The 17,071-nt window shown below is 43.8% G+C and overlaps 1 protein-coding gene and 1 long non-coding RNA gene across 2 annotated transcripts; both read left to right on the top strand.

Annotated features, from left to right (window-relative positions):
- The first annotated feature begins 729 nt into the window (after positions 1-729).
- Positions 730-1,734, top strand: LOC123430219. The gene is made up of 3 exons (XR_006622894.1): positions 730-838; positions 924-1,069; positions 1,693-1,734. It is a non-coding gene; the product is annotated as an uncharacterized LOC123430219 (long non-coding RNA).
- Positions 1,735-1,857: 123 nt separating this feature from the next.
- LOC123428003 (betaine aldehyde dehydrogenase 2-like) lies at positions 1,858-2,808 on the top strand (the record flags this gene model as incomplete). The annotated part of the gene is made up of 4 exons (XM_045112146.1): positions 1,858-1,986; positions 2,075-2,140; positions 2,304-2,370; positions 2,738-2,808. Coding segments are annotated over 4 exons (333 nt in total), but the record flags the coding sequence as incomplete, so codon positions are not given.
- Between the last annotated feature and the right edge of the window lie 14,263 nt (positions 2,809-17,071).

Raw genomic sequence — 17,071 nt, 5'->3', positions numbered from 1 at the left:
CCCCGTCCAGATCCGCCTCTCGTGGCCTGGAGAGCTCGCCCACGACTCCGGCGCGGCGCTGGTGACTCTGTTCCGCTCTCTCCAATGCCCACCGAAAGTCCCACAGGCGGCTCTGCCTCGTTGACGGTGCTGCTGCACGCGGCGGCTGTGTGGCGGTCAATCGGTCAACTTCTTACTACTATTTTACTTTTTATGGGTGCGAGATGCACGCTAGATCCGTCAGTGGTCCTCCTCTGCAGCTTCCCTTCCCTTTTATGTGTGTTTTCTGATTACTACGTAGTACTGCGAGTGAACCACCAAGGCACACATGAATGGTAGTACCAAGCTCAGTCTAATTTAAAATACTACAAGAAATTGGCAAAGTAGCAACATGAATGATAGTGTTGAATAGCAAAACCCGGATCTGTCTTCTCCATCAACAACCGGTAGCATTTGTTCAGGGCCTCTTCTTTTGCCATACGTGGCTGGCTCTGTATCTTTTTATGAATCACAAAGTTACTGTTATGGTGTGCCCCACTAGTACACTCTGTTTATGTACCCCACAAAGTGATTCAAAAAATAGCAATTAAGAACCGCATGGAGGAAATATGTGCCGTGTTTAGTCTTCTATAAGACCTGCTTTCTGTATGGATGATAGCCTTTTTATACTAGATGAGTAAGCGTAATTAAATATGCCTTTGATCTTAAATTTGTAAAACCTGGCACTTTTTTCACATGTAAGTCAGTTTTTGATGCATTTGATATCCTTTTACTTCAGATTATTGAGCGGAAATCTGATCTGGCTAGGCTAGAGGCACTTGATTGCGGGAAGCCTCTTGATGAAGCGGCATGGGACATGGTATGCGATCCGCCTTTTGAATGTCTGCATGCATTGTCTTTTTGTACACATGATGTACTGATGTGCACAATGTTCTTTTTATCAGGACGATGTTGCCGGCTGCTTTGAGTTCTTCGTAGGTCATGCTGAAGCCTTGGACAAAAGGAAAAATGCTGCAGTTGCTCGCTCGGAGAATTTTAAATGCCATCTTAAGAAGGAACCTATTGGTGTAGTTGCTCTAATCACACCATGGTACGTATTTCCCATACCCCTCCTGTCCTGCTTGTATCTCTATATATGGTTGAATCATGCTACCAGAAATCATTCATATAGTAAAGGAGCTTTAAATTGGCGTCGACGACTGTTAGGCTTAGCCATCACAATCCAAGTAATTTGATACTCCCTCCGATCCATACTACTTGTTGCTGCTTGATTACACTCTTTCTCTCTTTCCTTGTCCGCATATTGTGCTCATGTTCTCCGGATTTGTAAGTATTATTGAGTTTTCAAACTCACTTGGCTCTGATAATTCATTTGTCTGTGCGTGTGCATGCGAAAGTTTTGGCTAGTGTTACTAAACTTGTTATGGATCGATACAACCCTCAACCCCGTGTTTTCTCCTCATCCAAATATTTATTTTTCCTTACTGGCCCTGGTAATCTGTTGTCAGCCTTGCTCACTTAATCTAATTACGTAGATCTCATTATTTAGAGACTTACTGGCTTACTGCTAAATGAGAACAGTTGGTCCAGTAATTGGTTATTGATTACATTCAACTTTGTAGGTTTAGTTGTATTTTCTTTTCTACATAGTTCTGTGCTACAAAACTAAATTATTTGGTCCTCACGTTCTTTGTTTGACACATTTTGCTATAGGAACTATCCTCTCCTGATGGCTGTATGGAAGGTTGCCCCTAGTCTGGCAGCTGGTTGTACAGTTGTACTGAAACCATCTGAATTAGCTTTCGTGTAAGTTTATCATTTGTCCACCTTTCCATTTTATAAGCATTGGGAATTGAAATATATATATATTTTTTAATTACCAGGACTTGCTTAGAACTTGGTGATGTGTGTAAAGAGGTCGGTCTTCCATCAGGTGTCTTAAACATTGTGACTGGACTAGGTAATGAAGCTGGTGCTCCTTTGTCGTCACACCCTGACGTCGATAAGGTACATATATTCGTCCTCTATCTTCTTGTGATTCATCAATGTCTATGGAGTATATTCCTCACAATTTGTGGCTTATTTGAATTTTTAGGTTGCATTTACCGGGAGCTATGCAACCGGTCAAAAGATTATGGTTGCTGCAGCTCCTACGGTCAAGGTTTGTTCCACATGTCTCTGTTTAAAAAAATCTTTGTATAGTAATTTATCACCAAGCATCTATTTTTCCTCCTTCAGATTTTTAGAATATTGACCATGATACTTCAAACGCTCTCCTAATAGCAGATCATTCTCACCCTTTGTGTTGCATGTTTTCTTGACAGCCTGTTACATTGGAACTTGGTGGCAAAAGTCCTATTGTAGTATTTGATGATGTCGACATTGACAAAGGTACATGCTGCATGCTGAGACTTATCCAATTCAAAATGCCATGTGTGGAATCACTTAATCGAGCATGGTGTTACCCACCCTAGTGCCTTTATTTGGTGTCTCGGGCTTTTCATGATAAATGATTAATGAAGTAACCTGTAAAATGATTAAAAGAATGATGTCTATATTTCACCAGTATTAAATGACAAAAGACAACAACAGCTTTGGATTCAAAGAATGATGTCTATATTTCTTTAAAAGTACGCGCGAGTTTAATCGCTCTACTTCTATAGTTCAAGGCTCCTGCTTGATTGAGATTTATAGCTCTTAATAATGTTTGTTGAATCACATTGCTCCTAAGATTTATTTTATTCTCCTCTCTGTGTAGCTGCCCCTGGTTCGATTCCTCCCAAGAGCGGATCTGCGCCAAAGGGAAACTTTTCTTGCTCATGCGGATAACGGGCATTGGCTGCTCCACAACAACGACAAGCACGACAGCCTTGACGAAGTTGTCCGCCGCCGACACCGAAGAGCAAGCCCTCCTTCTCCAGACTTGCATGAAGGGAGGGGAGGGGGCGTCCACTGCCTCCTTCACACACCAAGCCGCCGACACCGAAGAGCAAGCCCGCCTTCTCCAGAGTTTGCAAAGGAGCTTTACGTTCAGGGCATGGTTGTTTGCAAAGAGTGGCAGACACTACTTTGACCTTTGACAGATAGTTCTTCATAATGTGCTAGTGTATAGGCCTTCTTCCTATGGACCTACTGCTCAACTACTTCACTCCTTGGCTGCTACCGACCAAAATTTTTACAAATTTGTCTACATGTTTTGTTTCTATATATTTACAAATATCATATCAATCCATTTTTAAAATGGATGGGCGCGGAAACGCGCGCCTTTCATGATCTAGTATGTTTTGTAACTTGTGCAAATATCAGAAAAAATAAAATAATACCTAATATTCATACTAGTGGCGCACCACTCAGCACTTTAGTGGTGCACTGCAAAAAACACACTAGTGGCGCATCGTCAACTTGTGCGCCATTAGTAAGCCAGAGCACATGGGTAAATATGGCGCATCATGAGCTATACTAATGGCGCACCATGAGCTATACTAATGGCGCACTGCCTGGTGCGTCATTAGTATACCAGATACTAATGGCGCACCATGAGCTATACTAATGGCGCACTTCCTGGTGCGCCATTAGTATACCAGATACTAATGGCGCACCATGAGCTATACTAATGGCGCACTGCCTGGTGCGCCATTAGTATACTAGATACTAATGGCGCACCATGAGCTATACTAATGGCGCGCTGCCTGGTGCACCATTAGTAGAACAGATACTAATGGCGCATCATGAGCTATACTAATGGCGCACTGCCTGGTGCGCCATTAGTATACCAGATACTAATGGCGCACCTGTGGTGCGCCATTAGTAAAAAATTCTAATGGCTTGATGCTAGTGGCGCACCTGTAGTGCGCCATTAGTAGCCAAAACAGGTGCGCCACTAGCAGGCCTTTTCCTAGTAGTGTTTGAGTGGTTCATGATCCAAATTCACTAATTCAAGTCCGATCATCACGTGAGTTGAGAGTAGTTTCAGTGGTAAGCATCTCTATGCTAATCATATCAACTATACGATTCATGCTCGACCTTTCGGTCTCATGTGTTCCGAGGCCATGTCTGCACATGCTAGGCTCCTCAAGCTTAACCCGAGTGTTCCACGTGTGCAACTGTTTTGCACCCGTTGTATGTGAACGTTGAGTCTATCACACCCGATCATCACGTGGTGTCTCGAAATGACGAACTGTAGCAACGGTGCACAGTCGGGGAGAACACAATTTCGTCTTGAAATTTTTGTGAGAGATCACCTCATAATGCTACCGTCGTTCTAAGCAAAATAAGGTGCATAAAAGGATTAACATCACATGCAATTCATAAGTGACATGATATGGCCATCATCTTGTGCTTCTTGATCTCCATCACCAAAGCACCGACACGATCTTCTTGTCACCGGCGCCACACCATGATCTCCATCATCATGATCTCCATCAACGTGTCGCCATCGACGTTGTCGTGCTACTTATGCTATTACTACTAAAGCTATGTCCTAGCATATAGTAAACACATCTGCAAACACAAACGTTAGTTTAAAGACAACCCTATGGCTCCTACCGGTTGCCGTAGCATCGAAGTGGAAGTCGATATTAACTATTACAACATGATCATCTCATACATCCAATATATCACATCACGTCATTGGCCATATCATATCACAAGCACACCCTACAAAAACAAGTTAAATGTCCTCTAATTCGTTGTTGCATGTTTTACATGGCTGCTATGGGTATCTAGTATGATCGCATCTTACTTACGCAAAAACCACAACGGAGATGTGCAAATTGCTATTTAACCTCTCCAAGGACCGCCTCGGTCAAAACCAACTCAACTAAAGTTGAAGAAGACGACACCCGCCAGTCATCTTTATGCAACGAAGTTACATGTCAATCGATGAAACTAGTCTCTCGTAAGCGTACGAGTTATGTCGGTCCGGGCCGCTTCAATCCAACAATAGTGCCGAATCGAAAAAAGACTAAGGAGGGCAGCAAATCGAACATCACCGTCCACAAAACCTTTTGTGTTCTACTCGAGATAACATCTACGCATGAACCTAGCTCATGATGCCACTGTTGGGGAACGTTGCATCGGAAACAAAAAGTTTCCTACGCACACGAAGACCTATCATGGTGATGTCCATCTACGAGAGGAGAATTGGACCTACGTACCCTTGTAGATCGCACAGCAGGAAGCGTTAAGAAATGTGGTAGATGTAGTGGAACGTCTTCACGTCCCTTGAATCGTCCCACGCACCGTCCCACGATCCGTTCCGATCTAGATCCGAACGGACGGCACCTCCGCGTTCAGCACACGTACAACTCGACGATGATCTCGGCCTTCTTGATCCCACAAGCAAGACGGAGAAGTAGATGAGTTCTCCGGCAGTGTGACGGCGCTCCGGTGGTCGTGATGATCTACTCCTGCAGGGCTCCGCCCGAGCTCCGCAGAAATACGATCTAGAGGTAGAACTATGTGGTCTAGGGTTGAGTTGCACATGGCAAAAGTTGTTTCAAAACAGCCCTAAAACACCACTATATATAGGAGGGAGGGGGAGGGGCTTGCCTTGAGGGACAAGGCCCTCAAGGGTGCGTCGGCGCTAGGAGGAGGAGGACTTCTCCTTCAATTTGGCTTGGGAAGGAGGAGTCCTCCTCTTCCTTCCCACCTCCTCTTTCCCTTTTTCTTTTTGTTTTCTTTTGGTATTTCTTTATGTGGTGCCTTGTGCCCCTTGGGTTGACACCACCAGCCGACTAAGGACTTGTGGCGCCACCCTAGTGCCTTGGGCTCACTCCCGGGTAGGTGGGCCCCTCCCAGTGAACTCCCGGAACCCATTCTTCACTCCCGGTACACTGCCGGAATTGCCTGAAACTTTATGGTGACCAAATGAAACCATCATATATATCAATCTTCGCTTCCAGACCATTCCGGAAACCCTTGTGACGTCTGTGATCTCATCCGGGACTCCGAACAACATTCGGTAACCACACATATAACGCAACTATAATAAAACATCATCGAACCTTAAGTGTGCAGACCCTGCGGGTTCGAGAACTATGTAGACATGCCCCGAGGCACTCCTCGGTCAATATCCAATAGCGGGACCTGGATGCCCATATTGGATCCTACATATTCTCCGAAGATCTAATTGGTTGAACATCAGTGTCAAGGATTCATATAATCCCGTATGTCATTCCCTTTGTCCTTCAGTATGTTACTTGCCCGAGATTCGATCGTCGGTATCCGCATACCTATTTCAATCTCATTACCGGCAAGTCTCTTTACTCGTTCTGTTATACAAGATCCCGTGACTTACACTTAGTCACATTGCTTGCAAGGCTTGTGTGTGATGTTGTATTACCGAGTGGGCCCTGAGATACCTCTCCGTCACACGGAATGACAAATCCCAGACTTGATCCATACTAACTCAATGGACACCTTCGGAGTTACCTATAGAGCACCTTTATAGTCACCCAGTTATGTTGTGATGTTTGATGCACACAAGGTATTCCTCCGGTGCCAGTGAGTTATTTGATCTCATGATCATAGGAACAAATACTTGACACGCAGAAAACAATAGCAATAAAATGACACGATCAATATGCTACATTCATAGTTTGGGGCTAGTCCATCACATGATTCTCCTAATGATGTGATCGAGTTATCAACTGACAACACTTACATATAGCCAAAAAACCTTGACTATCATTGATCAACTGGCTAGCCAACTAGAGGCTTGCTAGGTACATTGTTTTGTCTATGTATCCACATATGTATCTATGTTTTCAGTCAATACAATTATAGCATGGATAATAAACGATTATCTTTAAACAGGAAATATAATAATAACTATTTATCATTGCCTCTAGGGCATATTTCCAATAGGGTTGTGGGCATCGGGGCGGCGCCGGAGGTGCTGGGGTGGCTGTGCGACGGTGGTGGCGGCGGTGGGCGTCAGGGGAGTGGAAGAGAAGAAGAGAAGAAGAGATCGAGAGGGAGAGAGGGACGGGGTGGTGGCGGGACGGCCGTTACAAAATACTAACAATTTCCCGTCTGCTGGCGGACGGCAAAGGGTCTAGACTCTTTGCCGTCTGCCTCCGGACTCTTTGCCGTCCACCATTAGACGACAAAGAAGGTACTGTAGTTTGACCTAACATTCACTCGGTGAGGTGGGCCCAGTCCAAAGCTTTGTTGTCTGATGTCCTAATCTGTAGTGTCAGCCGCCGACGGCAAAGAAGTGACTGATGGCAAAGACATTCTATGCCATCGGCCTGTTCTTTGCCGTCAACTTTGTGGCAGTGGACGACAAAGACACTCTTTGCCGTCAGCTAGCAGGCGGCAAAGATTTAGCAGACGGCAAAAAATTGAATTCCAGTAGTGTATATTTACTTGATGAACCACAAGTGTGAAATTTTGAAAATTTCATGCAATTTTAGAGTGAAGTTGAAGACAATTGTCACAACAAGATGAAATGTCTATGATATGATCATGTAGGTGAATATGTGAGTTACGAGTTTGGTATTCGAGGTAATGTGGAAATTGTTTTACAACTCACGCCACCTGGAACACCACACTATAATGGTGTGTCCCAACATTATAACCGTGCTCTATTGGATATGGTGCATCATATGATGTCTCTTATCGATCTGCCACTATCGTTTTGGTGTTATGCATTACACACAAGTACATTCACTTTAAATAGGGCAACAACTAAATCCGTTGAGATGACACCGTATAAATTATGGTTTGGCAAGAAACCTAAGTTGTCGTTTCTTAGAGTTGGGGATGCGACACATATGTATGATAAGCTCGAACGCAAAGCAGAAAATTGCATCTTCATAAGATACCCTAAAGTAGGAATTGGGAATACCTTCTATCACAGATCCAAAGGCAACGTATTTGTTGCCAAGAATGGATCCTTTCTAGATAAGTAAGTTCTCTCAAAATAAGTGAGTGGGAGGAAGGTAGATTTTGATAAGGTTATTGAACCTTCACTTGAATTGGAAAGCAGCGCAACACAGAAAGGTGTTCATATGATGGGTACACCAGTTGAAGAGGAAGATAATGATGATGATAATGAAAATTCTTACCAAGTTACTACTTAAACTTGTAGGTCGACAAGGACACGATTGCACCGGGTGGTACGGTGAGCCTGTCTTGGAAATCATGTTATTAGGCCACGATGAGACTGCGAACTATGAGGAAGCGATGATGGGTCTGAATTCCGATAAATGGTTAAGACCATGAAATATGAGGTAGTATCCATGTATGAAAATAAAGTATGGAATTTGTTAGACTTGCCCAATGACCGACATGCCATTAAGTACAAATGGATCTTTAAGAAGATGGCACACGATGATGGTAATGTCACCATTTATAAAGCTCGAGTTGTCGCAAAGAGGTTTCTGACAAGTTCGAGGAGTTGACTATGATGATACTTTCTCACTTGTAGCAATACTAAATTTTTTTGGGATTATGTTAGTAGTTGCTACATTTTTAGATTATGAAATCTAGCACATGGATGTGAAAACAACGTTTCCTTCATAGTTTCCTTATGGAAAGGTTGTATGTGATGCAAGAGGAAGGTTTTATCGGTCCTAAGGATGCTAAAAGAGGTATAATGACCCTTCTGTGAACTGGTATAAGCATCTCGGAGTTGGAATATATGCTTTGATGAGGTGATCAAAGCTTTTGGGTATACACAAAGTTTGTGAAGAAACTTGTATTTACAAGAAAGTGAGTGGGTGCACTATATCATTTCTGATAAGTATATGTGGATGACATATTGTTTATTGTAAATGATGTAGATTTTCTGGAAACCATAAAGGGTCGTTGAAAGGAGTGTTTCAAAGGAAGACCTGGGAAAAGTTGCTTATATACAGGGTGAGCTAATAATGGATTGCAACACGGAAAAACATTCAACCAAAGAACAACTTTCATAATTAAAGTCCTTGTAATCCAAGATAGTGGGCACATCACTAGCTAAAGTTTTGACCTGTCCATACCCACTTTTTTCATTTTTATCTGCAAGGTCATTACCCTCTGAAAAATGGGACGTATTCTAGCTAAAGTTGACTCATATCTAGTACCATTATCATCTATTTTCATATTACTAAACAAAGATTAAATATGAGAAGTACCAATCATTTTGAGATCTTCATCATGATTATGGTAATAATCGGGTGGAAAATCTTTTTCTAAGAATTCTCTTTTATCTCTCAACCTTTTGGTGCTCTCCTAACTCCCATTAATAGATATTTTGATAGATTTAGTGGACTAATTAATGTCAATATTTGGTGGTAAACTTTTATTTTCAAGAGTTTCTGTTGGAATTATGCCCTAGAGGCAATAATAAATATAGTTATTATTATAATTCCTGTATCAAGATAATCATTTATTATCCATGCTGTAATTGTATTGAATGAAGACTCATTTACATGTGTGGATACATAGACAAAACATTGTCCCTAGCAAGCCTCTAGTTGGCTAGCCAGTTGATCAAAGATAGTGAGTGTCTTCTGATTATGAACAAGGTGTTGTTGCTTGATAACTGGATCAGGTCATTAGGAGAATCACGTGATGGACTAGACCCAAACTAATAGACGTAGCATGTTGATCGTGTCATTTTGTTGCTACTGTTTTCTGCGTGTCAAGTATTTGTTCCTATGACCATGAGATCATATAACTCACTAACACCGAAGGAATACTTTATGTGTATCAAACGTCGCAACGTAACTGGGTGACTATAAAGATGCTCTACAGGTATCTCCGAAGGTGTTCGTTGAGTTAGTATGGATCAAGACTGGGATTTGGTACTCCGTTTGACGGAGAGGTATCTCGGGGCCCACTCGGTAATACAACATCACACACAAGCCTTGCAAGCAATGTGACTTAGTGTAAGTTGCGGGATCTTGTATTACGGAACGAGTAAAGAGACTTGCCGGTAAACGAGATTGAAATAGGTATGCGGATACTGACGATCGAATCTCGGGCAAGTAACATACCGAAGGACAAAGGGAATGACATACGGGATTATATGAATCCTTGGCACTAAGGTTCAAACGATAAGATCTTCGTAGAATATGTAGGATCCAATATGGGCATCCAGGTCCCACTATTGGATATTGACCGAGGAGTCTCTCGGCTCATGTCTACATAGTTCTCGAACCCGCAGGGTCTGCACACTTAAGGTTCAACATTGTTTTATGCGTATTTGAGTTATATGGTTGGTTACCGAATGTTGTTCGGAGTCCCGGATGAGATCAGGGACGTCACGAGGGTTTCCGGAATGGTCCGGAAACTAAGATTGATATATAGGATGACCTCATTTGATTACCGGAAGGTTTTCGGAGTTAACGGGAATGTATCGGGAATGACGAATGGGTTCCGGGAGTTCACCGGTGGGGCAACCCACCCCGGGGAAGCCCATAGGCCTTGGGGGTGGCACACCAGCCCTTAGTGGGCTGGTGGGACAGCCCAAGAAGGCCCTATGCGCCATAGGAAGAAAATCAAAGAGAAAAGAAAAAAAAGGAGGTGGGAAAGGAAAGAAGGACTCCTCCCACCAAACCAAGTAGGACTCGGTTTGGGGGGGGGAGACCTTCCCCCCTTGGCTCGGCCGACCCCCTTGGGGCTCCTTGAGCCCCAAGGCAAGGCTCCCCCTCTCCCACCTATATATACGGAGGTTTTAGGGCTGATTTGAGACGACTTTTCCACGGCAGCCCGACCACATACCTCCACGGTTTTTCCTCTAGATCGCGTTTCTGCGGAGCTCGGGCGGAGCCCTGCTGAGACAAGATGATCACCAACCTCCGGAGCGCCGTCACGCTGCCGGAGAACTCTTCTACCTCTCCGTCTCTCTTGTTGGATCAAGAAGGCCGAGATCATCGTCGAGCTGTACGTGTGCTGAACGCGGAGGTGCCGTCCGTTCGGCACTAGATCGTGGGACTGATCGCGGGACGGTTCGCGCGGCGGATCGAGCGACGTGAGGACGTTCCACTACATCAACCGCGTTCACTAACGCTTCTGCTGTATGGTCTACAAGGGTACGTAGATCACACATCCCCTGTCGTAGATGGACATCACCATGATAGGTCTTCGTGCGCGTAGGAAAATTTTTGTTTCCCATGCGACGTTCCCCAACAGTGGTATCAGAGCTAGGTTCATGCGTAGATGTCTTCTCGAGTAGAACACAAAAGTTTTTGTGGGCGGTGATGTGCGTTTTGCTGCCCTCCTTAGTCTTTTCTTGATTCCGCGGTATTGTTGGATTGAAGCGGCTTGGACCGACATTACTCGTACGCTTACGAGAGACTAGTTTCATCGCTACGAGTAACCCCGTTGCTCAAAGATGACTGGCAAGTGTCAGTTTCTCCAACTTTAGTTGAATCGGATTTGACCGAGGAGGTCCTTGGATGAGGTTTAATAGAAACTCATATATCTTCGTTGTGGTGTTTGCGTAAGTAAGATGCGATCCTACTAGATACCCATGGTCACCACGTAAAACATGCAACAACAAAATTAGAGGACGTCTAACTTGTTTTATGTTTGAGCTTGCAGATGCGTTTACTATTTTGCTAGGATGTAGCTTTAGTAGTAATAGCATGAGTAGCACGACAACCCCGATGGCGACACGTTAATGGAGATCATGGTGTGGCGCCGGTGACAAGAAGATCGTGCCGGTGCTTTGGTGATGGAGATCAAGGAGCACGTGATGATGGCAGTATCATGTCACTTATGAATTGCATGTGATGTTAATCCTTTTATGCACCTTATTTTGCTTAGAACGACGGTAGCATTATGAGGTGGTCTCTCACTAAAATTTCAAGATGAAATTGTGTTCTCCCCGACTGTGCACCATTGCTACAGTTTGTCGTTTCGAGACACCACGTGATGATCAGGTGTGATAGACTCAACGTTCACATACAACGGGTGCAAAACAGTTGCGCACGCGGAACACTCGGGTTAAGCTTGACGAGCCTAGCATGTGCAGACATGGCCTCGGAACACATGAGAGTGAAAGGTTGATCATGAATCATATAGATGATATGATTAGCATAGGGATGCTTACCACTGAAACTATGCTCAACTCACGTGATGATCGGACTTGAGCTAGTGTAGGTGGATCATGATCCACTCAAATGACTAGAGAGATGTACTTTTTGAGTGGGAGTTTAGCGAATAATTTGATTAAGTTAAACTCTAATTATCTTGAACATAGTCTAAGTCCACTTTGAATATATTTGTGTTGTAGATCATGGCTCACGCGACAGTCACCCTGAATTTTCATACGTTCCTAGAGAAAGCTAAGTTGAAAGATGATGGAAGCAACTTTGTAGACTGGGCTCGTAATCTTAAGCTAATCTTACAAGCTGGGAAGAAGGATTATGTCCTTAATGCTGCGCTAGGAGATGAACCACCCGCTACGGCTGATCAGGATGTTAAGAACGCTTGGTTAGCACGTAAGGAGGACTACTCAGTAGTTCAATGTGCAGTCTTGTATGGCTTAGAACCGGGACTTCAACGTCGCTTTGAGCGTCATGGAGCATTTGAGATGTTCCAGGAGTTGAAGTTTATCTTTCAGAAGAACGCCTGGATCGAGAGGTATGAGACCTCCGATAAATTCTATTCTGGCAAGATGGAGGAGAACTCGTCTGTCAGTGAACATGTGCTCAAAATGTCTGGGTACTCAAACCGTCTAGCTGAGCTGGGGATTGAACTCCCACAAGAGGCTATCACTGATAGAATCCTTCAATCACTGCCGCCAAGCTATAAAGGCTTTGTGTTGAACTACAACATGCAAGGGATGAACAAGTCACCCGGCGAGTTGTTTGCGATGCTGAAAGTCGCAGAGTCTGAACTCCGTAAAGAACATCAAGTGTTCATGGTGAATAAGACCACTAGTTTCAAGAGAAACGGCAAAGGCAAGAAGGGTAAATCAAAGAAGAGCGGCAAGCCTGTTGCCAATCCAATGAAGAAACCCAAAGCTGGACCTAAGCCTGAAACAAAGTGTTACTATTGCAAGGGTATGGGTCACTGGAAGCGCAATTGCCCCAAGTATCTGGCTGATAAGAAGGCGGCCAAAGAAAAATCAGGTATATTCGATATACATGTTATTGATGTGTACTTAACCGGCTCTCGTAGTAGTGCCTGGGTATTCGATACAGGTTCTGTTGCTCATATTTGCAACTCGAAACAGGAACTGCAGAATAGACGAAGGCTGGCGAAAGATGAAGTGACAATGCGCATAGGAAATGGTTCCAAGGTTGATGCAATCGCCGTCGGCACAGTTTCACTTCAGTTACCATCAGGATTAGTTATGAACTTGAATCATTGTTATTTAGTGCCTGCGTTGAGCATGACCATTATATCTGGATCTTGTTTATTGCGAGACGGTTACTCTGTTAAGTCAGAGAATAATGGTTGTTCTATTTCTATGAGTAACGTCTTTTATGGTCATGCACCCAATGTGAGAGGATTGTTCATATTGAATCTTGATAGCGATACACACATACATAACATTGAGACCAAAAGAGTTAGAGTTAACAATGATAACGCCATATTTTTGTGGCACTGCCGCTTAGGTCATATTGGTGTAAAGCGCATGAAGAAACTCCATGCCGATGGACTTTTGGAGTCACTTGACTTTGATTCACTTGACACGTGCGAACCATGCCTCATGGGCAAGATGACTAAAACTCCGTTCTCCGGAACAATGGAGCGTGCAAGTGACTTGTTGGAAATCATACATACCGATGTGTGTGGTCCAATGAGCATAGAGGCACGCGGCGGATATCGTTATTTTCTCACCTTCACTGACGATTTGAGTAGATATGGTTATGTCTACTTAATGAAGCACAAGTCTGAAACATTTGAAAAGTTCAAAGCAATTTCAGAGTGAAGTTGAAAATCATCGTAACAAGAAGATCAAGTTCCTACGGTCTGATCGTGGGGGTGAATATCTGAGTTTCGAGTTTGGTGCTCACTTAAGACAATGTGGAATTGTTTCACATTTGACACCGCCTGGAACACCACAGCGTAATGGTGTGTCCGAACGTCGTAATCGTACTTTGTTAGAGATGGTGCGATCTATGACGTTTCTTACCGATTTGCCGTTATCGTTTTGGGGTTATGCATTAGAAACAGCTGCATTCACTTTAAATAGGGCACCATCAAAATCCGTTGAGACGACACCATACGAACTGTGGTATGGCAAAAGGCCAAAGTTGTCGTTTCTTAAAGTTTGGGGATGTGATGCTTATGTCAAAAAGCTTCGGCCTGAAAAGCTAGAACCCAAAGCGGAAAAGTGTGTCTTCATAGGTTACCCAAAAGAGACAGTTTGGTACACCTTCTATCTTAAATCCGAGGGCAAAGTGTTTGTTGCTAAAAACGGAGCTTTTCTCGAGAAGGAGTTTCTCTCGAGAGAATTGAGTGGGAGGAAGATAGAACTTGACGAGGTTGTCGAACCTCTCATCCCTCTGGATGGTGGCGCAGGGCAAGGGGAAACCTCTGTCGTTGCGACGCTGGATGAGGAGGAAGTTAATGATAATGATCATGAAATTCCAGTTCAAGTTTCTGTCGAACCACGCAGGTCGACGAGACCACGTGCTCCTCTAGAGTGGTACGGTAATCCCGTCTTATCAATCACGTTGTTGGACAACAATGAACCTGCAAATTATGAAGAAGCAATGGTGCGCCCAGATTCCAACAAATGGCTAGAAGCCATGAAGTCTGAGATAGGATCCATGTATGAGAACAAAGTGTGGACTTTGGAGGTACTGCCTGAGGGCCGCAAGGCTATTCAGAACAAATGGATCTTTAAGAGGAAGACGGACGCTGACGGCAATGTGACCGTTTATAAAGCTCGACTTGTGGCAAAGGGTTTTTCACAAGTTCAAGGAGTTGACTACGATGAGACATTCTCACCCGTGGCGATGCTTAAGTCCGTCAGAATCATGTTAGCAATAGCTGCATTTTTCGATTATGAAATCTGGCAGATGGATGTCAAAACGGCGTTCCTTAACGGTTTCCTTAAGGAAGAATTGTATATGATACAACCCAAAGGTTTTGTCGATCCTAAGAATGGTAACAAGGTGTGCAAGCTCCAGCGATCCATTTATGGACTGGTGCAAGCATCTCGGAGTTGGAACAAATGCTTTGATGAGGTGATCAAAGCATTTGGGTTTATACAAGTGGTTGGAGAATCTTGTATTTACAAGAAAGTGAGTGGGAGCTCTGTGGCGTTTCTAATATTATATGTGGATGACATATTGTTGATTGGAAACAACGTAGAGTTTTTGGAGAGCATAAAGGATTACTTGAATAAAAGTTTCTCTATGAAGGACCTAGGAGAAGCTGCTTACATTCTAGGCATTAAGATCTATAGGGATAGATCAAAACGCCTGATAGGACTTTCACAAAGCACAGTCCTTGATAAAGTTTTGAAGAGGTTCAAAATGGAACAGTCCAAGAAGGGGTTCTTGCCAGTTTTACAAGGTACGAGATTGAGTAAGACTCAGTGCCCAGCAACTGATGAGGATAGAGAGCATATGCGCTCCGTCCCCTATGCTTCAGCCATAGGTTCTATCATGTATGCAATGTTGTGCACTAGACCGGACGTTAGCCTGGCCATAAGTATGGCAGGTAGGTTCCAGAGTAATCCAGGAGTGGATGACTGGACAGCGGTCAAGAATATCCTGAAGTACCTGAAAAGGACTAAGGAGATGTTTCTCGTGTATGGAGGTGACGAAGAGCTCGCCGTAAAAGGTTACGTCGATGCAAGCTTTGACATAGATCCGGACGACTCTAAGTCGCAAACCGGATACGTATTTATTCTTAATGGGGGTGCGGTAAGCTGGTGCAGTTCCAAGAAAAGCGTCGTAGCAGATTCTACATGTGAAGCGGAGTACATGGCTGCCCCGGAGGCGGCTAAGGAGGGTGTCTGGATGAAGCAGTTCATGACGGATCTTGGAGTGGTGCCAAGTGCACTGAATACAATAACCTTGTTCTGTGACAACACAGGTGCCATTGCCTTAGCAAAGGAACCACGGTTTCACAAGAAGTCCAGACACATCAAACGACGTTTCAACCTCATCCGCGACTTCGTCGAAGGGGAGGATGTAAATATATGCAAAGTGCACACGGATCTGAATGTAGCAGACCCGCTGACTAAACCTCTTCCACGGCCAAAGCATGATCAACACCAGAACTGTATGGGTGTTAGATTTATTACAATGTAATTCGCATGATGATGTGAGGGCTAGATTATTGACTCTAGTGCAAGTGGGAGACTGTTGGAATTATTCCCTAGAGGCAATAATAAATATAGTTATTATTATAATTCTTGTATCAAGATAATCGTTTATTATCCATGCTATAATTGTATTGAATGAAGACTCGTTTACATGTGTGGATACATAGACAAAACACTGTCCCTAGCAAGCCTCTAGTTGGCTAGCTAGTTGATCAAAGATAGTCAGTGTCTTCTGATTATGAACAAGGTGTTGTTGCTTGATAACTGGATCACGTCATTAGGAGAATCACGTGATGGACTAGACCCAAACTAATAGACGTAGCATGTTGATCGTGTCATTTTGTTGCTACTGTTTTCTGCGTGTCAAGTATTTGTTCCTATGACCATGAGATCATATAACTCACTAACACCGGAGGAATACTTTGTGTGTATCAAACGTCGCAACCTAACTGGGTGACTATAAAGATGCTCTAAAGGTATCTCCGAAGGTATTCGTTGAGTTAGTATGGATCAAGACTGGGATTTGTCACTCCGTGTGACGGAGAGGTATCTCGGGGCCCACTCGGTAATACAACATCACACACAAGCCTTGCAAGCAATGTGACTTAGTGTAAGTTGCGGGATCTTGTATTACGGAATGAGTAAAAAGACTTGCCGGTAAACGAGATTGAAATAGGTATGCGGATACTGACGATCGAATCTCGGGCAAGTAACATACCGAAGGACAAAGGGAATGACATACGGGATTATATGAATCCTTGGCACTGAGGTTCAAACGATAAGATCTTCGTAGAATATGTAGGATCCAATATGGGCATCTAGGTCCCGCTATTGGATATTGACCGAGGAGTCTCCCGGGTCATG

Source organism: Hordeum vulgare, chromosome 2H (assembly GCF_904849725.1).
Source record: "Hordeum vulgare subsp. vulgare chromosome 2H, MorexV3_pseudomolecules_assembly, whole genome shotgun sequence".
Taxonomy (NCBI): domain Eukaryota; kingdom Viridiplantae; phylum Streptophyta; class Magnoliopsida; order Poales; family Poaceae; genus Hordeum; species Hordeum vulgare.
The sequence above is the reverse complement of the archived record's forward strand: the minus strand, read 5'-3'. Positions and strand labels throughout refer to the sequence as shown.